Source organism: Aspergillus steynii (assembly GCF_002849105.1).
Source record: "Aspergillus steynii IBT 23096 chromosome Unknown P170scaffold_8, whole genome shotgun sequence".
In the NCBI taxonomy this organism is placed as follows: domain Eukaryota; kingdom Fungi; phylum Ascomycota; class Eurotiomycetes; order Eurotiales; family Aspergillaceae; genus Aspergillus; species Aspergillus steynii.
In genome coordinates, this window is record NW_020194405.1 from 1,534,571 (window position 1) to 1,560,324 (window position 25,754).

The window sequence follows — 25,754 nt, forward strand, 5'->3', positions numbered from 1 at the left end:
CTCGTAGTGGTTGGATCTTCGACCGAGAAAACTCATGCGTATGGCTCGTCAGGCTCCTGCTCACCAGAAACCCCCTTGAACTGTACATCGCAATCATCAGTATTTTTTACCTCGGCACGAAGGGAAGCACCAGCAGTACTGACCAAAGAGCCATTCTCCTCGTCGTCATTATCATTCTCGCGCTTGATATCTTCGTCAGACTCATTCTGCTTGAGAAGGTCCTCCGCGCACATCACGGCCGCCTTCTTCATCAGCTTCGTCTTCTTGGGCGAGCCCGTAGAGTCTGCTGCCTTTTTGCGTTTGCCGCCAGAGGCCTTGCTCGGGGTGGTGGTGGCGCTGTTACCGTCGGTGGACTTCTCAGGCGACTTTCCAGAGCTGCTGGCCGCGTTTCCTCCGGAGAGGCTGATGTTGTTCGACTTCATGAGTCTTTCATAGCGTTTGGCGCTTTGAGTCGTTAGTGGGATGTGTACTTTACATAGTTCGGGGGTGTTTCTCCAGACCGGGAGAGGATGGCTGCTAAGGTACTTACGCGGCTCCCTTGGAGATGATTTTGCGTTCCTCCGCAACTTTGTCGAAGTCAATCTAGAGAGATTTATGAGTCAGTGTGAGATCGATCGAGGGACCTGAGTGGAAAGAACAGGATCCTGTCGTTGGGAAGGGGGATTCTCACTTTTCCGTTGTTGGAGAAGCGAATGCAGCTCAGCAGGAAAGCAAACTGCTCTTCGACAGTGATTGGAGCCATGCTGACTGAGTTGGACTGTTGGTATGGAGGGAGAGGTTTGCGATTTGGTGGTGGAGAAGGATAGAGAAGTGAGAGGGTGATGAGAAATATCTCAACGATCAAGAGATGGATGAAAGGTGGTTGAATGGAGGGAGGTGAGTGAGTAGACAGAAGAAAAGGACTGCCCACTAGGAGAATGTGCTTTCAGTGACTGGACGCTGGTCAAGCTTTGGGTGGTGCGATGGGGGTGAATGAAAGGAAGGAGAGAGCTGGTCTTGCGTCGTGCTCCTGATGGCCTGGTTTTCCGATTGGATTCAGTTTGGCTTTGTTTGCTGGGGGCAGTGATTGAGACTGGAACTGGATGCAACTGCTTTGGCCTTCTTGCTGCAAGAGATGTCCTTGGTGAGCGTCAGGATCGACCTCCCATGTCGTACCTTGAAGTCATCCAGTCAAGGCATTGTTGCTTTTGGTGACTGTGATATTCTTCAAGGCTTCAATGACTGTACTTCATCAACTTGGCTCCCTGACTATTTCTATTCACTCAACCCTTTTCAGATGGCTCAAGTATCACGGTGTGAATAATTATCTGTCTCCAAGAGCCTTGCCACATGCCCCACCCTCCATGAATCGAGACGTAGTTGATCATCAAAAAGAAAATAAACTAGAAGAAATAAGAACGGTATATCATTCATTCAGATGGCTAGTCCTGTTACCCCATCCCAGGCAAAACACCGTCCACCCCGAGTCTCATGTCGCAGGCCGTCAGTCATTAGCACTGCTGCTGCAGTTTCTTGGCGGCTAGATGTCCATCTCGTCAGCTAAAATCCTAAGTCCTATTTTGGGGGAACGTCTACTCACCATCCTTATCCCCTGCAGGGCACGAGGACGCGCAGTTCTGCACCTGGCTCTTGAATTGTGCGTCGGAGCAAGCGCACGAGATATCCTTGCAGCCGGTTGCGCTACCAGCCTTGGTCAGGCAGTTTTGCTGGTATCGTTAACAAGTCTTTTTCCGACTGCAGAGAGGGGAGGGTAACACACCAGGCACGAGCCGGACTCTGCAGCTGCGGCAAAGGAAATCAGGACAGTAAGAGGGAGAAGGATGGAGACCTTCATTGTGTTGCTGGTTGGGCCGTTTTGTAGGAGTATCTTTGGAAATGCGAGCGAGTGCGTAAGTTGCGATCACTGAGCAAGAAGAAGAGAGTCTATTCGGCTTAAATAGATTGACCCTGACCATATCCTCTATCCAGGCCGCGATACTCCGTAGTACATCCGGCAATCCAGAGTCGAGTCGATCTGCACCTCCTACATCATCGCGGCAGTCCGATCATTTCCAGGGAAGGGCAAGGGCCGCCTGTCAGGGCAATGATGTGATTCCCTCGACTCAGAAATGAAGAATGAAGTTGTTGATCGCCAAAGTCAATTGCCGCCGCCGCCAATCGCGATGCCTCGGTGCCTGCCAAACCCCACCGGTCCAATTTTGGGTTCTTCATCGTGGAAACTGCTATCGACTTTGAAAGCTGGATGTCCACCATGACGTGTCCCTTGACGTTGCTTCCTCCAAGAGCTCGGATTCGTCCGGCTTGGAGGGGGCGTCTTTGCATCTGGCGTTTGCAACTCGTTCCTCGAGGGCTGGTGGAGAAACAGATCCAACGCGCTTCCCGATGACGGGCCAATGGTTCAGAAGATTGGAGGAAGATGGACTTTCTTCGCTGGCCACCAGATGGGCAGATGGGCAGGCAACGTTGCCATTCGGCCTGCCTCGTAACGTCGCTTTCCGTGTCCAGCTCCTCAGCTTCCCAGTCTCTCTCTCTCTTTTTTTTTTCTTTTTTTTTTCCCTTCTCTGTCTTGCCTTGGGCTGGTCATCATTCAAACAGCAATGAGCCACGCCGGAATCCGGAGATCTTCCGGAGTCGTTTGACCGTCTACGGGGAAGGCTGGCGATCGTTAGCATATTACACGGTTGCACGACAAGCAACAAACGGTAGCCAGGTCAGAATGCAACGGAAGCAGGCACCCTGCACGTACGTAACGGTCCTGCATAATATTGATGCAGTAATTTCTCCTCGATTTTTCTTTTGGTCTCGGGAACTAGCAGAGGGTGATAACAGGCGCCGACGCTTCGGGTGGTCACTTGGTGGAAGGAGAACTGAATTGGGAGAGAAGACGGCGGCTGGGGAATTTCTCGAGATGGGACATGGGTCTCGTTTGCCTTTCCTTGGTCTCATTCTGTCCTTTCAGGAAATATCTACGTTTTGTTTTTTGTTTTTTTTTTTTTTTTTTTTTTTTTTTTAAAAAAAAAAAAAAAAAAAAAAAAAGGATAAGCATTTACTCCATGTGCCATTCGCTATGAAGAGTCGACTAGACGTACACACGCCATGTCAGTGCGTCCAGAGCCCCGGTGAAAACAAACAGAAAAAAAAAAAAGAAAGAGAATAACGAAAATAATTCCGGGTTCTTCAATGACTGGACAGGACGGTTAGCTGCGAATTTCCGCTCTGCGACAAGGAAACTCACAGGAGTACATCCGTAAACGCACTTGACTCAGACCTTGCGAGTGCTGCGGATTTTGGTGTCGGCCTGCTCCTCTTCCTTCATGACGCGGTCGACGGCATGTAGCAAATGGGAATTGATGCCTTCGTTCTCCTGAGACTGGGTCGCATTCTGGGAATTCTCGGTCTTGAGTCCCTTGGACTTGGAGGCACTGGCGGGGATAGGCTTCGACGACACTTTCGCGCCCTTGCGTCGAGTCACCTTCTTCTTTGCAGAGGGTTTGACAGATGCAGCCGGCTCGCCGTCCTCGGTGGACTCGGGGAACGTTTCCCCGGAATTGGCCGCGGTTGCAGCCCTGGCCTTGCCATTCGCCTTGGTCGTAGCAGCAGACAGTTTGTCGTCGCCCTTGGCGGAGGCGTTGGTACACTCCAAGTTGGGGAAGCCGTGCCGCTTTCGCAGCAGTCTGAATCGGTTGGCAACGGACACCACGTTGGTGTATCCCAGGGCCTCGCCAACTTTAACAAGGTCAACCTGGCCAGATCAGTACTTGTCGGTGTCAAGGTGCCAAAGTCAAGTCCAGTTCAAACTCACCTGCTTGTTGCTATCGAGGTTCTTGACACACTCCACGATAAATTTCGCATCCTGCTGGCTCACCTCACCCTCGGGGGTGGTTGTGGATTTTGCGTTGGAGGTCATCTGGATACGCTGAAGTCACAATTAGTAGAGCTTTTGGATGGACATCAATGATGCCAGCGAAAAGTAACCACCAGCTTCTTACCAGTGAGAAGTGATTGTAACGGAGACGGTAGGTGATCGATGTGTCACGTAGAAGTGGTGTGGTGTGGAAAGATAGATGTGATGGGGAGGAAAAGAGAGGCAGATGTGAAGGAAACAGCAACAGATGCAGAGGGGGAAAGGATTCACTTGGCCAGGGGAGCTAATTTATTGTGGTTTCCCGGTGCGCTTATGTCGTCGACACAGCTAGTGATCCCCAGTGATAATTGTCATGACAATGAAGTCCGATGTATGGCAACTGAGAATCAAATCAGACCTCTCATATTCCCACGGCAAGGATGTAGCCCAATGAATTCAGCGCCGGGTTACGGGGGTTGATCTGGGCGTTAAACTCATTAATTCATACGGCAGATACCGGTCTAACATGATACTGTCATAAAGTCATTACAGAAACACCAAATGCAGGACAAAAAACATCATTTCCGGCTTTCCATGGGTCCTCCGTCCATGCCCGCAACGGCCGTTCCTTGATATTCGACCTCGTCACATTGTGAAGGAATCCCAGCCTCGTCGGTCTTCTCCACCTTGACAAGCACGTCGTCAACTCCTCCATGATCTTCTGGCTCGGCTTTGACGGGTGTCCAAACATGGCGGGGACTAGGATGCTGCCCATAGTCCATTGGGGACGGACCCAGGAAGCCGGCCGTTGGTGCATACATCCTCAGGTCCGACGGAGCCACAGTCACCGGGGAGTACGGAATGGCGGACATTTGGAGAGACGTCGTTGGCAGCATCTGGGTCGTGGCTTGGGGTATGTCTGCCAGGGAAGAAAGTCGCTGCCCGTAAGGGTCGGCCTTGATGAACGGGCTCGACTGGTAGAGCAGGAGACCGGGTTCCTGCTTCAGCTCCGACTTGGGCTGCACGACATTCTCCTCCAGCTGATTGTCTGCCTTGCACGAGCCGTTCTTGGACTTGTTGGGGGTTTTCTTGGCTCGGGGCTCTCGTGGTTTGGACGCAATGCCCTCCATCTGCTGCCGAAAGCGAGAATAGCGCATCCGTGCCGCATGACCGTTGGAGATTTCGAGTTGGGAGGCAACGAGGTTCCAGTCAATCTGTGGGGGGGAGGAAATCAGTGTCTATGGGGGCAGGAAGCTGGATGGAGTTCACATACCGACTTCAGATCCAACTGCTTGATGATGGTGTAGAGAAACTTGGCGGTTGGACCGTCCGTTGGCATGGCTCTGCTGCGGCGAGGAGTACTCATGGCTGCGGCGATAGGAAGAGGCAATTTGAGGTTGCACTGGCTGGAATGGCGTAAAATGACAGGATGCCTGCTATGGGAAGGTGGATGGAGGAAGATGCACTCCGTTGCACAGATGCCATCATATATAATCTCATTCTGTCGCTCCGAGCAAATGATAATTGGTCCCCCGCGCCTTTTGGCAGGGATAAAGAACTACAGACCAGCCCAACCGTCCAGAGGAACAAACAAGCGTCCATTCGTCGAAATGTCTCAGAACGCCGGACGCGTAGGTAGTATCCACCGCTCTGTAAATCGCCAACAAAGAATTTGATGCCCAGCAACAGTCTGACTATCGTCACAAAGATCGGCCTCCCATGGATGAAGTCCGTCACGTGGGGGCCGATGCCCTGATTTGTTCTCCGTGGCAGAAGACGGGGTCTCCGGGGGGATACTCTTTTTCTTTTTTTTTTTTTTTTTTTTTTTTTGCTGTTTTCCTTTTTCCCTGTGATCCTTGCTCTTGCTCTTTTTTTTATTAGATTTTTTTCTTTTTTTATCCTCCGTCATTTCCTCCCGTTTCCCTGTGCCGGACAGCCCCGACCAATACCAAACGATCTAGACCAGACAGGACAAACAGACAAAAACGTACGGGATAGAAAAAATGGAAGGAAAAAATATGAGACATTCAACATTCAGCAAATGTAACCCCACACACGGGAATTGGCAGGGAGAAGGGGGGGAAAGAAAAAAAGAGAGAGAGAGAGAGAGAGATGGTACCTGCCTGCAATTCCGGACAGGTCAACCTTTCGACCAGCTGCATCCCAGCCACCGCATGAGGTGATACAGGTCCCATCGTCCTTTGCTAGCAGTTTGGCCCAGTCGAATTGGCACAGTCAGTCCTGTCCAGTAACTATCGGGACCGGGGAATCTCCAGCTAAGCTTACTGCAGGATATCGGCCGTTGCGCCCCCAGAATTAGAGTAAACGGAATTCTCTTCCAGCCCGGGCTGGAACAGAATATCTCCCTCGACCGCGAGAGCGTTCATTTTCCAGGACTAGGCACGTCAGTCAATTTTCCGGAGGTGGATCCATCTTCATGCAGCAACTCGCGCGCGCAAAAAATGACAGCTCCAATTATTCCGGCCTCGAGTGCAGGAGACAGCTCCGAATGTCCCACGATCGATGTGGCTCTGTATCGGAAAACCGTCCAGCTTGTTCCGGTCAATAGACTAACGGGCTCTTGTCTAGTCCTGCCGCCGTCGATCGCCGCAAATCGCCGATGCTATAGGCTCGGATGTTGTATAGATGGCTTGGATGCAGCACTCCGGCCGCATACCCACATGATGCAGCTTTCTTCGGACAGGGTTTGCGATTGCCTCGTCTCGAAAGCCCCATGGATTTTTGTTTCTTCCTTTTTTCCCTTTTCTCTAATTTGATCTGGCGTCTGACTTCGCGTCTCTACGCGCCTCCAAGACTCTTCTCGCGTGCCTTGATGGTATAAATATGGCCTTCTGGACCAGATGAATCTTCCTTCTTCAAGCTTCTCAACATCCTCTCCTTTCTCAAGTGTTCCTTTTTCTCAATTGTCCTTGTTCAAGAGTTCTGCGCATCTCAATTACTTTTTCTTTTTCTTTTTCTTTTTCTTTTTTTTTTTTTTCTCTGGCACTCTCCATTCTATCCGCACTCTTCCTCCGCTGCTTAGTTTCTTTGTTTTCTATTTCCCCTTTTCCCTCTTCTGATCATTTACCTTGCCCGCATCATGCCCCGCGCGCCAAAAACACCGCGGAATCAGAGAGACGCGGGATCGAGCTCGACGCGCACGAGGAGACGGCCCCATTTTGAATTCGGATACAGCGAAGACAGGCAGATTCTATTGGCGTATCTGTCGCTGGTGAGCGAGAGACCGGATATGAGAGAAGTCTATCGAATCCTGGCGAATGAAGCATATTCACTGGGTCAATTGAAGTATACCACACCCCCTTCCCTTCAATTGCCCCCGTTTTGTGCATCCAAGTCCATTGCTAATGCGTTTCAATTGCCTGCAAACAGAAAACAAGTCAGTTTCCTTCATGAAATGTCTCGTGAATTGCGGAACGATAGAATGCAACGGAAAGAACACTCTCGGTTGGCGGCGGAGGCTGGAGATGAATCTGATTCCGATTCAGGCACCGTCATCGAGGCGCCGACCCCCAGCCAGTCCAGTGAAACGTCGGTCTCCATGACGCCTGAAACCCCGGCTTACTCGCGCCATCACCAGGTCCGGGATGCCACGCCCGTGGGCCAGCGCCATGAGGCCCGTTCCACTGGCCGGCGAGGACGAGCTCGTGACAGCGGACCGGAGCCCCGGCGAGGGGTTTCCACACACAACTTGAGAAGGCAGACGGTGCGTGACAACTACCGTTCCGCTCGCGATGTCGATGACCGGCCACGCGGTAATCGGGAAGACGCCCTGCCTCCGAGGCAGCCTTTGCGCGGACGTCGTGAGAGCGCACGAAGCTCCCGGGACCAGGGACGGAACAGATCCTCTCCTACTCCCGGCCCGGCCTTCCATATCCCGGTGATGCAGCTTCGTCCGATGTCCAGCCGCTAAAAGGGGGTTCAGGAGGAAGACGAAAGAAGGGGGGTTTGCAGTCTGGGTTTCTGGTTTGTGTAGAAGTTCAGGGCATTTCGGTCGTTTTCTCTGTCTTTTCTCTGTCTTTTCTCTGTTCTCTTTTTCTTTGGTTTTTGTCTTCGCTTTTTTGTTCGGTTTTCTGTTCGGTTTTATCAGTCGTTCCGATTGTTTCGGTTTTTCTTGGGGTCTCTTTTCCGTTTATCGTTGACTCTGCTTCTCTTGCCTTTTTTCGTTGTTTCGTTCTTCTTTTCTTGTCGGGCCTTTTCGGGCTTTTTCGGTACTCAACCTTCAGTAGGTAGTCTCAGATAATAGTCAAAATAATAGTTTGGTTTCGGGGTAACTGATCGGATACTAGTGGATGATGTAGTAGGTAGTTTCTGATAATGATCATGTGATTATTTGTCTAGTGTAGTTGATTCATAAGAACAGTCATCATAATAATTCCATGCTAGGTAGTGGTTAGTAGGTGCAAAGAAATTGAGTCCAAAAAATGGAAAAAGAATAATGACAAGAGTGGGACTCGAACCCACGCCTCTTGCGAGAGTAGAAAACACCAACTTGATTGGTGAAGCTTTGATTCGCTTGAGTCTACCGCCTTAACCACTCGGCCATCTTGCCCTTGTGTGTTAAAGAAATCTACAATACAGAATTATCACCCAAACACTGCATGATACCGAGTTGCGGATTGTTCGCCGATGATTGTATTTGACACCGCAGGAAAGCCTCGCGGGATCTTCAAATGCCAGCTTCTAGCTGTAGATTGAGGTAGGCAGAGAGTGCGGGTGGTAGAAGCGGCGCCGATGTGGCGGGACCGGAGGGGTGTGGCGATCGCCGTCTCCATTACTGCAGATGAACCGATGAACCCCACGACATTACTCAAGATCGTCTTCACCATCCTCAAGGCCAGAAGTTTTTTTCTCTGTTCCGCGCTAACAATGTCTTTGGTCGCGGTCGGGGCATGCTACGTCGACACAATTCTAACGTCGGTTGGCAACCACTCCCAAAGACGTCGGTCCACGAGCTCATTTGATCCAGAACTCCCCATTATCCCGGAGAGGATGACAAACTGCGAGCTTCAAGCATCTCACGTCGGCGCGGCGGAAATTGTCCCAACTCTCTCGAGGTCCTCAAACAGTTGACGGGTCAAGGCGCCTCGGCGGCAGGGGTCTCGCTTGACCTTGTTGCTGTACTGCCGGCCAAGTCCTCAATTGCTTCCCAGCAGATTCGGTCGGCCTTAGAGCCCCGAGTTCGCCTTGACCATTGCATCTATCGGGAGGAGTTCAATGAACCTGCTTCCAGCTACATTATCAAAAGCCAGTCGTCCGGTAGCAGGACAATTGTGAACTATAATGAGCTGCCGGAAATGACAGTCAACGAATTTACGCAAGTTGCAGATGATCGGGGATCGAAAGCTGGATGGTACCATTTCGAGGTACGTGACTTCCAAGTAGGACCCATTGATCCGATCGAACTAAGTCATTCTCCAGGGTCGGATACCAGATGTGATTCTCGCCTGTATACGCTATCTTCGGGAACGTCATCCATCGGTTCGAGTCAGCGTGGAAGTCGAAAAGCCTGGGCGACCAGGTCTACAGGAACTAGCAGCGGAGGCTGATGTTGTGTTTTACTCCAAGAGCTGGGCTCAGGTACTGAACCTTCATTCTTTGGGGTAGATATCTGTGAGACTTTACTAAGAATGCAATGCCAGGGAAATGGATATGGGTCAGCCGAAGAATGCCTGAGAAAGCAGTCACTGCTCACACGCAATGCGTAAGATCATCGACTCTTCATTCTGAATCCCCATGCTAACCCACGCTGGCACAGATCCTTGCTCTTCTGCACATGGGGTCAGGATGGGGCCATGGCTCTGGAGACAAGCACTAATAACGTTATTCATAGCCCGGCATATGCAGCCGAGGGTTTTCAGGTGGTTGAGTAAGTCCATGGAAAAGATTTTGCTCCTAGTAACTATACTAACAGAAGCAAGCCCTGTTGGCGCCGGTGATACGTTCATAGCCGGCATGCTGTACGCCCTGATCTGGCAAGGAGATAATTGGGATGTTTCGAGAAAGCTTGAGTTCTCCAATCGAGTGGCGGGGATGAAAGTTGCCCAAGAGGGCTTTTCTGGCCTGGCAAGGGCTTTACCCAGTGTCTAATCACTACTGGGGTAATCCTACCATCATACTGAAAATCGAATACACTTCCTTTGTGTGCGCTTTGGTTTATCTGATAGAGAGGATTGCTTTCATGCCTTTTTTTTTTCTTCTTCTTTCTTTTTTCTTTTTTTTTTTTTTTTTTTCCCCGGACTATATGATATATTTATTGTCTGGCTGGGGCCCGAAACTATAGTTCTAGGTTTTGTTGTAACTGGGCGTTGTATACCTGATTAATCCCGTTGCAAAGCCCCAGTTAAATCTTTTCATGACACACTGTACTGCTTTCATATAAGTCACTACACTCAACACCAAACAATAATGGCTATTTGCCCGCTCTACGTTCAAAGCACCGTGAGATTCATTTGAATGCCTCAGGCTCCAATAAACATGCCCGTGTCTTAGTCCTTGATAGGCAGGCGGTGGAGGCGACAGAAAAATATTCTGCCAGAACTTTAACTTTTTTTTTTTGGTCTCCATCGCTGGAAGCTCTCCGGCGCGCAAATCTCATCACCAAATTTTCATTTTCGAAGCCGCTCGACTTCGCAATTCACAATGGCAGCGGTGTATAATTCGGTTTCCAAGAAGCAGGCTCGGCAACTTGCCAAGGAGCAGGATTCGGCCGAGGAGGACATGGAAATGGAGGATTTCCTCGGTCCTGACGACTCCAGTGACAGTGATGAGGATGAAGACGAGGAGGAAGACGAGGATGCTTTGAGCTCGGCCAAGAAGCAGCTGGCCGCAGGGTTCATGCCCAAGACACGTGTGCTTATGCTAACCTCCAGGGGTGTCACTCATCGGTATGGATCAAATTTTGCTTACCGTGAAAACTACCGGGTTGAGTTGCTAACTGTGCCACCTTTTAATCAGCCATCGCCATTTGCTGGCAGACCTCGCCTCTCTGCTTCCTCATACCCACAAAGAAACCAAGCTGGATACGAAGAAGAAGACCGCCGGATACAACTTGCTCCTAAACGATCTCGCCGATCTCCACTCATGCAACGTGATTTTCTTCCTCGAGGCTCGCAAGCGTGGCCAAGATTTGTATCTTTGGCTTTCCAGACCCCCCAACGGCCCGACGCTCAAATTCCACGTCAACAACTTGCACACGATGGGTGAATTGAACGCCGGATTCAGCGGCAACTGCTTGAAGGGTGGCCGTGGTCTCGTGGTTTTCGATCGATCATTCGATGAACAAGGACCGGACATGAGCAAACCCGGAAACGAATACCGCGGGTTGGTTCGTGAGATGTTGCGCGGCGTGTTCTGCGTTCCTAAGCGCGGCGTGAAGGGAATGAAGCCTTTCGTCGATCGCATTATCGGTATCTTCGGCGTGGACGGCAAGATTTGGATCCGTGTCTACGAGATCAGAGAGTCCGAAACCGGGGGCAAAAAGACCCTGGAGGAGGGCGAAGAAGCCAAGTTGGCCCCCAAGAGCAAGGACGGCCTGCCCGAAGTTTCTCTTGTCGAGATCGGACCTCGCTTTGTTCTCACGCCCATTGTCATCCTGGAGGGCAGTTTTGGAGGCCCTGTCATCTATGAAAACAAGGAGTATGTCAGCCCGAACCAGGTCCGCAGTGAGATTCGCATGAGCAAGGCGGCACGCTACTCCAAGCGCAGGGATGTGCAGACGGACCGCCTCTCGAAGAGGTCAGACTTGGGATTAAACGAGGGCCAGCGCAAGCCCGGTGCCCTGGACAACCGAAAACTTTTTGCATAGCTGGATTCTGTCGCTGCTTGATTTCTTCTGTTCTACTTTCCTTTCTGTTCTAGGTGTTACGATACTTGATATCCTGGAGAATGTACATGTGATTGATGCAAGAACCACTGTCATGATCTTAGAGTGGCTCACTGGCTTTCGAATCAACGGTTAGTGTCGGATTAATTAAATGCGCCTGCAAGTAATTTATAGGATTTGAAACACCAAGCAAATCACATTCCATGCGTTCCCATTTCTCGGCTTCTGCCGCAAGGCGATACTATCACTTTTATTAAGCCAGGGATGATCATTAGATAAGCCGTTCCTTTTAAAGGATCCCGTCATCCGCTGGGGTGCTCTCCACCTCTTCCATCAACCATTATGGCATCTCCCTCGGTGACCAGCCCATTGCGGCTGCTTGTTTTTGGTGTGCCTTTCAAGATGCTGCTCGAGTTTTGCTTTCGCGATTTCAGCTCCGTTGTGACCAGCCCCAAAGGTGGGGTCTCGACTTAGGTCCGTCCGTGACTCTTGAAAGTGTTGTTGACAAACGACGTCAGCGACGCTGGTTCCAATTAGCAACTTTATAGACAGACCCCCTGAATTGAACTTGTGATATCTCGAATACTTTCAGACCAGACTACCTCGAAAAAAAAAAAGCTTATCTCGGTCTGTATACCTGGGTACATTGACTAGGTGTTGCCATAGCTGACCTGCGACCGAAAGTATAGTCACAATGCCGCTCGACTTCCTGGCAACGGAGCTGCTGCTCCATATATTCTGCTCTTGTAGCACACTATCAGACGTACTGAACCTGTCTTCGACCTGCCGACGATTTCGTCACGTTTACAATCGATCCAACAAATTGCCCATCCTCGCCGAGATTGCCGAAGTTGAATTTGGCCCTTTGGATGAGATCATCCAGATCGTAACGCAAAATACCAGCCAACCAGCCCACATATTCCGATGTGCTCCCATGTCCGATTCCCTTTTCAAACAAATTGTTCCAATTGGGCGTGTTGCGCAAAAATGGGAGGCTATCTACCCCGTCAAGAAATGGAAGGCCGATTACGAAAACCGGCGCTCTCTGACCGATGACGAGCGTTTCCGGCTTCGCCGTGCTGTCTATCGCTTTTGGCTCTATCACCGCGCATTCCACACACGGCTGCATGATCGCTTTAGCCGCACCCTGCGCCATGTTGTCACCGAGCGTGCCCAGATTCTGCATAACTGGTCTACCGCAGAACTGGCCGAGATCGAGGACCTGCGGATCGTCATCTCTGATGTTGTGCAGCACCATGTGTGCCCGAGCAATGGGACCATCCAACGCAAATTTCGCAAGCGTTATCCGGAAAGCAACCATCAGTTGACATTCAACATCCACCTCAACTACCCTGCCAGCAGCTCGTCTTTCGACGTCTTCGACGGGAGACCCAATGCCCTTGACCAATACTTCCATACTACCCACCCGGGCAATTTCGCCGAATCATCTGCGAGATACCGATCCAAGTTCCGAAATGACTTTTACCACGACCCGGGATTTGAAGGCTGGGGTGATGAGATCCCGCACTACTACGTTGTGCAGGACATGATGAAGCTTGACCCGGGCCAAATCCTGTGGCTTCGTGAGCATGCACCTTTGAAGGAACAGGTGGAAGCGTATGTCCATTCCTTGGGGGAGTGGTTCTGTAACAATGGCGAGACGTTCGGAGAAACCGCGGAGTGGGTGATGAACGAGAGAGGCGAGGACGTCGAAGAGTTCCGAGCCTCCATTGCAGATCGAGAGCTTGGAATTGTATGGGATTAGTTGTTCCACGACTCCAAGGTTTCGGAATAAGACTTGTGCTCTTCTCGTCAGAGCTCGCTAAGCTCAGACTATTGAATTATATCTCTCGTGGCGATGAACCTAGTGGCGGTTATCTGTCAACATCAACGCTTTGATCGATTTGAGGACCGTCGAGTAAACTCTACCGATAGGATAGATAGAGTCTAATTTGAGGAATGGCAATATAACAATATACTCGGCTCGATTACACACCCCAAAGATGTATTACTAGAGAGAAAAAAAAGCAAGATCATCCTCTGGCACGACTACATCATTCCGCATTCCTTCCGACCGGACCGACGATCTGGAAGACTTGGGAATATTTTTAGTCCCAACCAGTAACCAGTCTCTCAGGAATCCATTAATCAGACTTTTGCGCAATCCCCCCAAGTGAACGGAGGAAAAACCCCCTGATCGTCTGCGGGACCGCCGAGCGAGACTAAGGGCGCACCGCGAGTCGGGAATTTGACGGACTCGACTGGGGCTCTGAGCGACTAAAGACGAGCTAACGGAGGAATCTGGGCAATGTCCAATGGGCGTCGTCCCGGTGGAGGACTTCGCGCTGAGGGTACCTAAGGTAGTGGAGTGGAGACCGACACTATGTGGCCATCAGGAATCCATGTTGCATGGCCAGGGGTCCTCTCGCTGGGGACTTTTGGGGGTTAGCTGTTCGTTTGGCGTCGGTTAGCATGTTATTGTAGAGCGGTGCAGCCTGGTTCTTCGGGGGACAACCGTAGGCCCGACGATGTCCAAGCTCGAGCAAGAACGACAAAGTACGGAGGAGTGTTTGCCAGGGAGTCGGAAGAAGAGTCTGGACTTGGGATCCCCTACGTGGACATCACGACTCGTGGTGCCGTGGGGCTAAATTTAGCTCCCCGCGGCTTGGATTGTGGACCGGTCGGCTGGAATGTCGATGCTCATTTTAGATTTCCATCTGCCAGCGCCAGTTCAGCTTCCAGATCGTTCGATCGAATATTCGACGGAAAACGGAGTCGAATCGGTGACGGCTCTGGAGGGCGGGCATCGAGTCAAGAAAGAGGTACAGGGAAGCCCGAAGCCGTTCCTACTACGAAGTGACCGGACGGATCTTGACCACATCTGCTCAAATTCACGGCGTCAAACCACGTAGTCACATTGAAAGACAGATGCCGACAACCTGTACAACCTGTTCAAACCCAGATTCATAAACCAACCGGAGTGAAATAACCCCTGAAGGCCGACAAGCAGCAGAAACAGAAACCCAGACACAGCGCATTTCCGATACCAAACAAGACAAGCGGGTCATATCAAGGAAATTCAATTTCATAAGTTAGGGTGGTGGAAACAATAACAGAATATAGGAAATGGATGGGGAAAGGAACATAAAGGGGAAGAGAAAAAAAAAAAAGACAAAAGGAGAAAAAAGAAATAGACGAAAAATGTATCCGGGATGACGATGTCCAAAAGCATCGCCATTCAATATCCCTGTATGCCGTTTTCCCAACAACGTCCCTCTTGTGTATCATCTCCGTGGAGGCTAAGCAACAGACGAGTAAGAAAGATCAAGACCGTTCGATTATAACATCACAAATATAAAAAGTCGTTGCGGTTGGCATGGCCGTCCCCTCTAACAGCAAACATCGTGTTTTTGTTTTCTTATTTCGTTTTTCGTTTTCGATTTAGCAGCAACCCTGCTTCGCCTCGGGATCCTGCGACTTGCTGATCTCCACCACTGGGCGACGCTCGCCAAGGGCAGCCTGGCCCGAGTCACCGCCGTCGATGGCTTTGCTGGACACGATACGGTAGATTTCTGGCGGCACGTGAGCGACGGGATCAAGATAGGGAGAGGAAGGGGTGTAGCGAAGAGATCTCACCTGTGAGAATGTTCTGGAAGGCAAGTTCAACGTTGCTAGCATCGAGGGCAGAAGTCTCGATAAACGAAAGGTTGTTCTCGCCTAGGGATCATCAGTTTCAAGGGCTTGTTCAGACCGCAGGCGAAAGGGGGAAGGAAAAACAAGGAGGAAAAGGGTCAAGCATACTGGCAAACTGCTTCGCTTCTTCCGTCGGCACAGCCCGCAGATGTCTCAAATCACTCTTGTTTCCGACCAGCATGATGACAATGTTGGAGTCAGCGTGGTCGCGAAGTTCTTTCAGCCACCGGTTGACATTATCATAGGTCTGGTGCTTGCTGATGTCGTAGACGAGAAGTGCGCCCACGGCGCCACGGTAGTAAGCAGACGTGATGGCGCGATAGCGTTCCTGACCAGCAGTATCCCAAATCTGGGCCTTGATCGTCTTGGAATCGACCTGGATCGATCGGGTTGCGAATTCAACACCGATGGTGGACTTGGAATCGAGGTTGAATTCATTGCGGGTGAATCGACTCAACAGGTTGGATTTTCCAACACCCGAGTCTCCGATCAGCACCACTGTAAGCGTGGAAAACCACCGTCAGTTAGTGGGACGGGTCGACTGAGGCCAGGTATGCCGGGGAAGGGAGGGCCTTGCGGTGACGGCGCGGGAGGAAGTGGCGACATTACCTTTGAAGAGAAACTACCGGAGAAAGGAATCAGTTGTATGCACTCGACGGACGTGGGTGTTGTCAAAGGGGGTAACTCACATCATACTCGTCGTTAGCCATGAGGGGTGGTTGTGAGAGCTCACAAAGCTCTGCTTCAGGGCGAGGATTAGGGGGTTTGGGGGTTCAACGTGGCTGGTTTGAGACTGGCGGAATCAAGCAAAGCCGGCAACAGTGTGCATTCAGCTGAGGCCTAGGGAGGGGCACAGCAACGTCAGTGAGGTGGCAAGATGAAAGAGACAAGAGGAAGCACAGCAAGTGAGCAGAGCCAACGGGGGGTGAAGAGAGGGAGGGAAGGGCAGCGGGCAGAGCAACGGAGGAGAACTCACAGCGCAAAGGGACGGGGATCACGGCGAGGGCAGGAGGGAAGATAGGAGGTCATCGAGATGCCCGTTTGGCCCGACGGAATCCCTGGCGTCGCGCGGTGCCGAGTGCCTGCCCCTTCCGGCCTAGCGCCGCACGTGATCTGCCTGCGCCCAGGCCAAACAAAGCACGGCGGCCTCGTTGCTGCGCGCTGGAAAGCCTGGGAAGCAGTAACCTCTGCCATCATGCCAGTCGAGGCGGACGACGACGTCGACAGCATCTCCACGACCTCGACTTTGTCCAGTGAACAGGAGTCTGAATATGAAGTGGAGCAGATCTTCGCCGAAAAGCGATTCCCGGATGGCATCAAATATCTGGTGAAATGGGCCAATTACCCCATGTACCGATGCTCCTGGGAGCCGGAGCATTGCTTCAATACCCCCGGGGCCCTGTTGGACTGGTGCCAGAAGAAAAAAGACGTCCAGGAAGGCAGAGAGGCTCCGTTCGATCTCGACGAATGGCAGAACCAACAAGACGCCCGGGAGCAAGCTAGAGCCCAGCGACGCCAACGGAGAGAAGAACAAAGAAGGAAAAACCGGATTCGTTCCCAGAACAAACGAAATCGGGCTGCTCTGGATGCTACGTCCTCTCATGCTCCAACGTCACGCATCGCAGCAACCGCCGAGAAACCGGACCTGCACACTCGGGCCCAATCACCACCGTTGGGTCAACGAGCAATGAAAACGAGTCCTGCAACATCTCCTCCTGTCCTCTTTGGAAATAGTCAGAAAAGCGCCAGCCTCCTACGACTTAAGGAACCCTCTAATGGCAAGCCCGGTAAACATTTCAACTTGTCAACCAGGTGGCGCTACGAGAAGGCAAAGACGGATGAGCCTGCTCCTAATGCAAATCAATTGGAGCTACTTCGGCCGTCGGAATGGCATTCTCGACCACTTGCTAATGCAGCGAAAACCGGTCCCATTGAGGGTCCATCTCAGACCGAGAAAGCGGGCGAGTCATCGAAGCGAAATGACAGTAGTGTCCCGAATGTCCATGTTCAAAATCCTCAAACCTTGTTGATGGATTCCTCTGTATCAACTGAGCCCTCATTCGGCCCCGGCAAGCCACCACCCCAGCAAGGAGATTCCAGCAGAAACTTGGGCCACTCGGGTGATAGACAAGGGCCGATTCCAGCGATGCCAGAGGGCGAACCACTTGTACCCCAAAGGCTGCCCGGTCCCCTGAGTCATGTCACATCAAATCGTAGATTTTTTAATCCTGGCGAGGTGCTGGTTGAGTTGTATTATGGACCGGAGAAGACAGCAATCGGATCAGCCAGACTCTGCGGTCTCACCCCGGCCACCAGAAGCCGAATCCTGTATCGCAAAACACAGTATTCGGTAGAATTGTGGTTTCAGCATCTTTGTACGCTCGACGACTATGATAGACTTTGTCTCAATGTAGGTGCGGTGTGGAGAATCATTCCATTCCCTCCCTCCTCCCTTTTGCCTTTTCTCTCCCTGTTGGCCATCGTTGTCCCGATTTGGTATATTTTGCAGCTAATCAGCAATATCTCCCTTTCAGACATTCAACCAAAATTATTGCACCGGTTGGTTCGAAGGATTCAGGGATACGGAAATGAACATATCTCGCATGGCGCAGGATCTTCGTCGAAGGGACCTGTTGGCGGTTTCTATTCCTGCTCACGAATCGCAGAACGTTTTACTTGCTTACCCTCCCGGCTCAAGGGACTTTGACTTCCTCCAGACCAAATTCAGAGGGCGCGCAGGCTTCTCTCTTTGCCTTACAGCGAGAAGTCAACTAGGCCCGATTGAACGACTCAACGGTCGTACCAAGAGGAACCAAGCATTCACAACGATTGAATCAAGACCGTCTATCCCTGGCCCTGTGAATGAACACCCGTGCCCGACTAAAACGCAAGGGGAAGCCTCAAATGGTCGTAATGCAGTTGTTCCCGAAGCACCCGTTTTGCCCCTTCCCCAAGAGCCACACACGAGCGACCCAGCTTTAATCGACAAGCCGCACGAGATGCAGGGACCACCCACTGTGAACCCAACCCTATCACCCTCGACCAGATTTTCCGACGGCTTTGGAGAGCCCATGGACCTTGATCGACCCACTCCTCCCTGGATGGCCCCACCTAGCACTGTGGCTGACACCGACAATGAGCAGCGCCTTTCTAATGACCAGGAAACCGTCGGGTTTGACTTGATCGACTGGTTTAAGAGGCAGTACGGGGTGACCTTCTCCATGTTACTCGACTCCAAACAAACTGCCGGCTTCTACGTCATGTACCCGGGTCATTTTGGACAAGTCGACGCGCAGTCCGACGCGCAGTGTGAGATATTGATGGCATTCCTACAAAAGCACACCACACAAACCTATTCCAGTCGCCAATCCAAAGACTGGGAGACTTTCACCTTGATGGAGCGAGGTGTGGCCCTGGTACGTTATGCATTCCTCGATTGACTGACTTGAAGTATATTGATGGCCGACCAGTTTCACGAGAACTTTGTTGATTTTGACACCCTGCCCTCATTGAGTAGCCTCCTTAGAAAGGACATTACCTTTTGGAGCTTTTCCTTGCAGGCCCCGCACGATTATGCCGGTCACCCAGCCCACTTCCATCGTATATTTCCGCAAGGCAATGTCTTTCTATTGACAGAGGACGCGATGCTCGCAAGACCGGAGAGGACAGCCGCCTTTCTAGCCTGGTTCCGCGACAACTTGAAGAAAAAGTTCCCTGGAACTTGGAAACTCATGGTGCGACCGAACATCCTGGAGTGGGTGTTAAAACAGTTTGACAAGCAGCATCCGTCCAAACGGGGAATGTAAGTTATCGTCTTTCTCTCCAAACTCGGCTTGTGGGCACTCACCAAACTGACTCAGATGGATTGTAATTCACCAATTGATCATGGAACTCGGCCTTTCTGCCAATGCAGACGTCAGCCCGGAAGTCGATATTGTGGAGAATGCCGTTATTTCGCCGAATCTCCCATCTTATGGCTCTTCCGTGAACGACCAGAGGCCAAACAATGCTAGCGGCTTGACCGAGGAAACAAGAAGAGCGGACAGGCTTGCCGAGTTTTTCGCGGGCTGGGCCCTTGTTCAACGACATCAATATCGACGCTTTTTCCTTATTTCTGGAATCGAACCGCTTGACCGCTGGAAAAGATGGAAACACGTGATCACCGACCAACATTACAGAGGTGTTATGTCGACTTACAAAATTGATTACGGATTCTACTGGTCTAAAATTCAAGGCCAAAAGGGAGGGACCGCCACCGAAGAGAGAATCCAAAACACTCCTCTGGCCTACACCCCACAGACTCCTAGAGCGAGTGGATTTAGGTCGGAGCAGCCCCTGGCAGCAACTTCTACGACATACAACTACCCGCAACCATACCAGTGAATCTCATGGAAATCTCCCATGCACTTTTGCTCTTCCTAGCGTCTCATTTTTGATAGCGTTCTTATCTCGGGGTTTATTCAAAAGTTATTTCGCAGCGATCAATACCCCATTGGCGATCCTGAAAGTACGTCTGGGGTACAGCCGGGGGTTTTTTTTCTTTTTCTTTTAAAAAAGTCTCATGAATCTCATGTATCCAGGAATACAAAGATAAAAATGATTGTCAACCATTGAATGTTCTAGTTAAGGCACCTTGAGATCTCTAACGCGACAGAGCAAGAATGGAATAACTAATATTCGCTAAACGTAAAAAGAATGATAGGCTAGACTAAGGTCAATACTAGCCTGACGTGGTATAACATAAACCAGATCATAGAAAGCATATGCTCCTGTACATACAAATAGGAAACCATTCCCAGGGCTGACAGCCACCAACTAAGATCCCACCGCGCGCTTTCGATATTCCCGGAAGTTCCAGACGGGAGGTTCTTGCATGGAGGGAGACTGGGCCTTGGTCTTCCACTTAGCCTTCTCCTTCTTCTCCCGACGCAGTTTTTCCTCCCACTGGCTCTCCTCCGCCGCAATCATGGAGTGAAAGCGTCCGCCCTGCCCTCGGGCAAGATAGATGGGCTTTTCGCTGCGCGCGGCGACAGCTTCGGTGACTAGGACGAATTTCACACTCGACCCGGGGGTTTCGAACATGGCGTCACTGAGGATGGTTTCCAACTCGGTGCGAAGAGCACGTGCCCCGGTTCCCATTTTGAAAGCATTCGCGGCAATCTTATGTAGAGCAGGGGTGGTGAATCGCAGTTCAATGCCCGAGAGAGAAAATAGCGTGGTGTATTGAGCTTGAAGGGAGTTGCGAGGTTCTGTGAGGATCCGGACAAGAAGCGGCGTGGATAATGTAGAGAGAGCAGCCGTGACCGGAACACGGCCCACAAGCTCAGGAATGAATCCGTAGTTTTGCAGGTCGGTAGGGTTGAGAAGGTCCAAAGCATTGAAGTACGTGGGCTCGCTGTCAGGCGACTCGGAGGTGGCCGAACTGAAGAAAGGAAGATGCTTCTTGTACAACGCTTCTTCTTCCGAGCCTGGGAGGATGGGAACCGGTTGATTGTTTGTATGATCGGACTCCTCAGAGTGTCCACCGGGACTGGATTGTGAACGGACTGGTTGGCCGAACCCGATCGAACCGCGCGATATCCGGTCCATAATCATCTTGTGCAACCCAACAAATGCGCCCGAAAAGATGAACAAAATATTATCGGTCCGTACGTTGTAAACCTCTCCCTTCTGGGGGACGTTCCCGCCATTGGAAGGCGAATACGGCGAGTTTCCTAGCGGGCTGTTTGATGGGTATGTGTTGGGGGCGCCCCCAACGCGAGGGGCGTTTCTCTCCTGTTTTGCCTGTACTTGGACGGTGGTGCCTTCGATAATTTTGAGAAGGGCTTGCTGCACACCTTCTCCACTAACGTCCTTTCCGTGACTGACTTTCGCAGCGGCGATCTTATCGATCTCGTCCAGAACAATGATACCCCGCTCAGCTTGCTCGGCGTCATAGTTGGATGCGGCTAGAAGTCGGTGAATGCATACCTCTGCATCCTCTCCGATGTAGCCAGCCTGCGTGAACGGAGTGCAGTCGGAAATACTGAAGGGAACCGACAAGATCTTTGCCAGGGTTTTTGCCATCAGTGTCTTTCCGACGCCAGATGGCCCCAGCAAAAGAATATTGGATTTCTCTAATTGTAGTGGCGACGTAGCATCGAGCTCGGCGTCGGGGGAGGCCGAGGAGGACGGCGGGTGAAGAGGAGAGGCAGTGGTTTGTTGCTGACCTGGAAATTCATCTATTTGTGTCATCAGCCAACGCACACTAGACAGACAAGCATAAGGGGAGAGAGAAAGTCGGGGGAGTGCTGGGTGGGACAAAGCCTACCTTCTACCGGATGATGTTCAATTGCCTCCCTCCGCGCGCGCTTTGCCAGAAGTTCTGCTGCTTCTTCCTCGCGCCGTTGAAGCTCTTGCACGCGCTGATAATGGTTATACACAGCGACACTCAAAATCTTCTTGGCACGATCCTGTCCAACCACAAACTGGTCGAGGTATTGCTTCAACACTTTGGGCGTGATCCTGGGAGCTCCGAAGGCCGGAGCAGACGCCAGGGGCCCGGTCGTGGGCAACCCAGGCTCATAACTACCGCTCCAGGGCTGGCTTGTAAAATCCGATCTATTGAATTGAGATGACGTGGGAAACGTCGCGGAAGAGCTCGACAGTTCGCGATAAGTGAGACGATGGAATGACTGCGGTGTGCGCCGATAGCGGAGGGCACAGCGCTGCGCCCCGAGAGGTGCTCTGGGCCGTGAGGGCAGCCGCAGCATGACCAGCAGCGACCGTGGGACTAAGAATATGTCCGAAGGCGAAGTAGACGGAACGCGATTTAGAAGAAATCAAATCCAAGAGGGCTTGGGAAGGATGGGGCGAGACGGAGTTGGAGAAGCTGAGGATCCCCGATCGCAGATAAGATGCAACGCGACCCAAGCAAGCTTTCCCCGCAGCACGTGATGCTTATCGGCCGACGATATCCGCCGTCGCCAGCACTTCCTACGCGATCGAGGCTTACAGGGAAAAGACATCACAGACTGACCTGGCGAGTCTGGGACAGGATGTGGCAAAGAATATCTATTTGTAGAGGTGCCATCAAGGGAGGGTCAAATTGCCAAGCGCTGTAAAAAAAGACTGGTGACAATCTGCCATTGGTCCAAGTAACCAGCCGTGCGCCCCTTGCCTGTTCTGCAGAACGTCTGCGGAGACATAGGGCATTCTGGGGACACTGGTAACTAATCCGTAAAGTCCTGCCACCTAGCGAGTCCCGACGGACTTACGCGACTTGAAGTCGAACTGGTGGGGCTCCTACTGGCATCCCGCCTACTATTGACAATACCAATGCCGTTGGAGTGTCCAAAGTAGAATTTCCCAAGCAGGCGTCTCTCGACACTTGCGCCGTAGCGTCTATCCAGAGACTTGGACATAATGAGGGAATCTGGCTTTTTCGTCCACCAGGCAGGCTGGGGGATCTTGGGGGGATCTTATCTCGGGAACCGAGTCGCTCTACTTGTTCGCCTTGAATGCCGGCTGATGCTCCATGGTCTGAGAAATGAAGCTCCTGAGGGCAGCCCATCGACTGGAGCCGGCCCCGGAATCACCCTCCGAACCTGCATTTGTTGTTGCGGCCGCCTCCATGCCCGACATCTGGGCCATATTCTTTGCAAAGCGGTCTCTCTCGGACTTTTCCAACTTCTCTCGTCGCTTCATGGCTCCTGGCTTGTGCCTGAGGGTCGTCTGCTTGATCACCTTGACTTGGCTATCGGGGTCATTGAATTCATCGGCTTCGGGCAAGGCATCGGCCAGCGAGTCGAGGTTGGCAGCCAGTTTCTTGGACGACCTGCGACGCTTGGCTGATTTTTGGGAGTTCTTCTCGATCTTCGACATGAAACTGTTGTGCTTGATCTGGCGTTTGTCCTTCTTGGTCGTGCGGAATTCATCGCCAAAGATGCCGGACTGCGGTGCGGCGGCGGCGGTTGGCTTCTTCGTGGCAGCCTGCTTCTTGACGGATCGGATGGGAGCCTGGACCCGGTCAGAGTTAGCACTGGGCAGCCGGGTGCAGGACGGCGGGGGACGTACCATGACGATACAGCAGTCGAGGTGGCGACGCAAGGGTTGAGCAGACGAAAACTGAACAAATTTGCCTCGGGAGCCAGAATTCCACGGGAAGCGGCAGGCTAAACCGCGGAAGGCTTAGCGCCCGGGCGATTCCCGTGCGCGCAGCGACTCACCGCCCACATGATCGGCCTCCACCGGCCGCTGGGGCCTCTCGGACTGCAGTGGCGCGGCTTCCATCACCGTCTTTTCGTCGCCTTTCTTTCTGCAGTTTTCGTCGCTTCCCGGCTGAAGGAGATCCACATTCACGGGGATCCAAACCCACCTTTTCGTCGTGCTCTGACATCAGAGGGACCACCCCGGAACCGGGACGAGAAAGTTCGCCGTGAATGCGGTTCCCGGTGCGCCTTTTATCTCGCCGCTCCTGTCCTCCTCGCTCGTGTGCTCTGCATCTACCTCGGCCCCCCATCTTCGACTACGCTCTGTCTTCCCGAATCATAAGGGACCTGCACACCCAGTCAATCTGCTCTAGTGCTCTTAAAAACCCCCCTCTTGCACCCCGCCGCTTCAATTCCTGCTCCTCTTCCAATTCCCTCTACAACCCGACAAGCAAAATGACCACCATGAACAATCTGGCACCCTTCCAGCGCAAACACAAGGTCACTGTGGTTGGCTCAGGAAACTGGTATGTTCTGAAACTATGTTTACTAGCCTCGGTCGACACCGCATTGGCAGGGGAGCCGTCTAACGTTCGACAGGGGCACTGCAATCGCCAAGATTGTCGCCGAGAACGCCGCCAGCAATCCGTCCATCTTCGAGAAGGATGTGCAGATGTGGGTGTTCGAAGAAAAGGTTGAGATCTCTAAAGACTCCCGTCATTATAACCCCTCGTCGCCCTTATGTCAGGGTCCCCAGAACTTGACGGAGGTGATCAACACGACCCATGAGAACATCAAATACCTGCCGGGCATTGCCTTGCCCACCAACTTGCATGCCAACCCTTCCCTTGTGGATGCGGTTCAGGACAGTACTATCCTTGTTTTCAACTTGCCCCACCAGTTCATCATCAAGACTTGCGAACAGATCAAGGGCAAGATTCTGCCGTACGCCCGTGGAATTTCCTGCATCAAGGGCGTGGATGTGCAGGAAGAGGGAATTAGCCTGTTCTCCGAAACGATCGGCAAGATCCTGGGCATCTACTGTGGTGCACTCTCTGGAGCCAACATCGCCAGTGAGGTTGCTCAGGAGAAATGGTCTGAGTCGAGTATTGCCTACGATCCTCCTCATCTAGACTCCAAGGCTCCTACCCCCGATCGCTCGCCGTCCTCATCTACTACCGATGTGGTCCACTTTGAACACCGTGATGTCTCGGGCCAATTCTCGCGAGTGAAATTGCGGGCACTCCCCACCGAGTTTGTCCCCATTGACCACGATGTTCTGAAGTCGCTTTTCCACCGCCCGTATTTCCATATTCGAGTGGTTAGTGACGTCGCGGGTGTCTCCCTTGGCGGTGCCCTTAAGAACGTCGTTGCGCTTGCTGCCGGCTGGGTCGAAGGCATGGGATGGGGTGACAACGCTAAAGCTGCTGTGATGCGAGTCGGTTTGCTAGAGATGGTCCGATTCGGCGAAAAATTCTTTGGCGCAACCTTCGAGCCTCGGACCTTCACGGAGGAGAGCGCCGGTGTTGCGGATCTGATCACCAGCTGCAGCGGAGGACGGAACTTCCGCTGCGCGAAGCTCAGCGTGGAGAGAAAGCAGCCGATTGAAAAGATCGAGGAGACGGTCCTCAACGGTCAAAAGCTGCAAGGCACCTTGACTGCCTTTGAAGTCAACAGTTTCCTTAAGAAGCAAGGCCAGGAAGAAGAATTCCCCTTGCTCACCGTCGTTTACCGTAAGCACCTCCCACTCCGGCGTCATCCATTGCAACTTACTAATTGTGCTGTAGGCATTCTTCAGGGAACCATGTCGGTCGAAGACATCCCTTCTTTCATTGAGCGGTAAATAGGACCTCATCACCCCCCGCCTCTTTTGTTTGGGTTGTTAATTCAGGAATTTTCTGTCTTTCCTTCTCTAACAGCAAACCGACCTCCACATCTCACACTTCTTCGACAGGGGGCAATGGTGGTGGCCCGCGTCAGGCGGTTCTGGGCGCCCGATTGTAAATGCTACGGATTAATGTCCTGTGATGTTTTGATTTCATCGTGATGTTCTTTATCCCCTCTTTTTCGGAGGGTCGTCTTTTGGGGTACAGCGTTATTTATACACATAGACAAACCACCATAGAAAGGACAATGGCGCTATTTACGTCGCTTGAATTGGATGAATGCCAACGAATCTTTCTCT

General features: G+C 51.9%; 14 protein-coding genes and 1 non-coding gene across 15 annotated transcripts; 6 read left to right on the plus strand and 9 right to left on the minus strand.

The window, feature by feature from the left end:
- Nucleotides 1-32: 32 nt before the first annotated feature.
- Nucleotides 33-742, minus strand: P170DRAFT_479771 (uncharacterized protein; the record flags this gene model as incomplete). Its single annotated transcript, XM_024853718.1, has 4 exons — nt 33-80; nt 144-444; nt 530-582; nt 671-742. The coding sequence occupies 4 exons, from the start codon at nt 740-742 to the stop codon at nt 33-35; spliced, it is 474 nt and encodes a 157-aa protein (XP_024700555.1).
- A 709-nt stretch (nt 743-1,451) lies between these two features.
- Nucleotides 1,452-1,842, minus strand: P170DRAFT_513284 (uncharacterized protein). Its single transcript, XM_024855090.1, has 3 exons — nt 1,760-1,842; nt 1,580-1,706; nt 1,452-1,519 (listed from the first exon to the last, which is right to left on the minus strand). The coding sequence occupies exons 1-3, from the start codon at nt 1,832-1,834 to the stop codon at nt 1,491-1,493; spliced, it is 231 nt and encodes a 76-aa protein (XP_024700556.1). The 5' UTR covers nt 1,835-1,842; the 3' UTR covers nt 1,452-1,490.
- Nucleotides 1,843-2,086: 244 nt separating this feature from the next.
- Nucleotides 2,087-2,820, minus strand: P170DRAFT_277887 (uncharacterized protein). Its single transcript, XM_024843174.1, has one exon. It carries the CDS (start codon nt 2,670-2,672, stop codon nt 2,223-2,225), a length of 450 nt encoding a protein of 149 aa, XP_024700557.1. The 5' UTR covers nt 2,673-2,820; the 3' UTR covers nt 2,087-2,222.
- Nucleotides 2,821-3,262: 442 nt separating this feature from the next.
- Nucleotides 3,263-3,907, minus strand: P170DRAFT_479773 (uncharacterized protein; the record flags this gene model as incomplete). The annotated part of the gene is made up of 2 exons (XM_024853719.1): nt 3,263-3,742; nt 3,803-3,907. 2 exons carry the CDS (start codon nt 3,905-3,907, stop codon nt 3,263-3,265), a joined length of 585 nt encoding a protein of 194 aa, XP_024700558.1.
- A 515-nt stretch (nt 3,908-4,422) lies between these two features.
- On the minus strand, nt 4,423-5,210 carry P170DRAFT_479774 (uncharacterized protein; the record flags this gene model as incomplete). Its single annotated transcript, XM_024853720.1, has 2 exons — nt 4,423-5,058; nt 5,118-5,210. 2 exons carry the CDS (start codon nt 5,208-5,210, stop codon nt 4,423-4,425), a joined length of 729 nt encoding a protein of 242 aa, XP_024700559.1.
- Nucleotides 5,211-6,944: 1,734 nt separating this feature from the next.
- On the plus strand, nt 6,945-7,775 carry P170DRAFT_513285 (uncharacterized protein; the record flags this gene model as incomplete). Its single annotated transcript, XM_024855091.1, has 1 exon — nt 6,945-7,775. One exon carries the CDS (start codon nt 6,945-6,947, stop codon nt 7,773-7,775), a length of 831 nt encoding a protein of 276 aa, XP_024700560.1.
- A 526-nt stretch (nt 7,776-8,301) lies between these two features.
- On the minus strand, nt 8,302-8,414 carry P170DRAFT_t180. Its single transcript has one exon. It is a non-coding gene; the product is annotated as a tRNA-Leu (tRNA).
- A 257-nt stretch (nt 8,415-8,671) lies between these two features.
- Nucleotides 8,672-10,031, plus strand: P170DRAFT_458753 (ketohexokinase). The gene is made up of 6 exons (XM_024851818.1): nt 8,672-8,778; nt 8,832-9,228; nt 9,284-9,442; nt 9,505-9,566; nt 9,621-9,731; nt 9,784-10,031. Exons 1-6 carry the CDS (start codon nt 8,732-8,734, stop codon nt 9,950-9,952), a joined length of 945 nt encoding a protein of 314 aa, XP_024700561.1. The 5' UTR covers nt 8,672-8,731; the 3' UTR covers nt 9,953-10,031.
- Nucleotides 10,032-10,438: 407 nt separating this feature from the next.
- Nucleotides 10,439-11,878, plus strand: P170DRAFT_467806 (ribosome biogenesis protein BRX1). The gene is made up of 2 exons (XM_024852492.1): nt 10,439-10,749; nt 10,820-11,878. The coding sequence occupies exons 1-2, from the start codon at nt 10,505-10,507 to the stop codon at nt 11,667-11,669; spliced, it is 1,095 nt and encodes a 364-aa protein (XP_024700562.1). The 5' UTR covers nt 10,439-10,504; the 3' UTR covers nt 11,670-11,878.
- Nucleotides 11,879-12,021: 143 nt separating this feature from the next.
- P170DRAFT_391956 (F-box domain protein) lies at nt 12,022-13,674 on the plus strand. Its single transcript, XM_024845955.1, has 2 exons — nt 12,022-12,314; nt 12,377-13,674. Exon 2 carries the CDS (start codon nt 12,382-12,384, stop codon nt 13,450-13,452), a length of 1,071 nt encoding a protein of 356 aa, XP_024700563.1. The 5' UTR covers nt 12,022-12,314; nt 12,377-12,381; the 3' UTR covers nt 13,453-13,674.
- Nucleotides 13,675-14,863: 1,189 nt separating this feature from the next.
- On the minus strand, nt 14,864-16,380 carry P170DRAFT_277933 (Rab family GTPase). The gene is made up of 6 exons (XM_024843175.1): nt 16,353-16,380; nt 16,070-16,220; nt 15,990-16,002; nt 15,489-15,878; nt 15,324-15,404; nt 14,864-15,259 (listed from the first exon to the last, which is right to left on the minus strand). Exons 2-6 carry the CDS (start codon nt 16,088-16,090, stop codon nt 15,129-15,131), a joined length of 636 nt encoding a protein of 211 aa, XP_024700564.1. The 5' UTR covers nt 16,091-16,220; nt 16,353-16,380; the 3' UTR covers nt 14,864-15,128.
- Nucleotides 16,381-16,565: 185 nt separating this feature from the next.
- Nucleotides 16,566-20,009, plus strand: P170DRAFT_467809 (putative Chromo domain protein Chp1p). The gene is made up of 4 exons (XM_024852493.1): nt 16,566-17,790; nt 17,915-18,796; nt 18,851-19,182; nt 19,241-20,009. The coding sequence occupies exons 1-4, from the start codon at nt 16,576-16,578 to the stop codon at nt 19,761-19,763; spliced, it is 2,952 nt and encodes a 983-aa protein (XP_024700565.1). The 5' UTR covers nt 16,566-16,575; the 3' UTR covers nt 19,764-20,009.
- A 35-nt stretch (nt 20,010-20,044) lies between these two features.
- P170DRAFT_513291 (putative ATP-dependent Clp protease) lies at nt 20,045-22,233 on the minus strand. The gene is made up of 2 exons (XM_024855092.1): nt 21,691-22,233; nt 20,045-21,601 (listed from the first exon to the last, which is right to left on the minus strand). Exons 1-2 carry the CDS (start codon nt 22,130-22,132, stop codon nt 20,196-20,198), a joined length of 1,848 nt encoding a protein of 615 aa, XP_024700566.1. The 5' UTR covers nt 22,133-22,233; the 3' UTR covers nt 20,045-20,195.
- A 178-nt stretch (nt 22,234-22,411) lies between these two features.
- Nucleotides 22,412-23,470, minus strand: P170DRAFT_440405 (FAM207/SLX9 family protein). Its single transcript, XM_024850070.1, has 2 exons — nt 23,436-23,470; nt 22,412-23,378 (listed from the first exon to the last, which is right to left on the minus strand). Exons 1-2 carry the CDS (start codon nt 23,436-23,438, stop codon nt 22,863-22,865), a joined length of 519 nt encoding a protein of 172 aa, XP_024700567.1. The 5' UTR covers nt 23,439-23,470; the 3' UTR covers nt 22,412-22,862.
- Nucleotides 23,471-23,678: 208 nt separating this feature from the next.
- P170DRAFT_440406 (glycerol-3-phosphate dehydrogenase family protein) lies at nt 23,679-25,753 on the plus strand. Its single transcript, XM_024850071.1, has 3 exons — nt 23,679-24,096; nt 24,170-25,302; nt 25,357-25,753. Exons 1-3 carry the CDS (start codon nt 24,026-24,028, stop codon nt 25,410-25,412), a joined length of 1,260 nt encoding a protein of 419 aa, XP_024700568.1. The 5' UTR covers nt 23,679-24,025; the 3' UTR covers nt 25,413-25,753.
- Nucleotide 25,754: the final 1 nt, after the last annotated feature.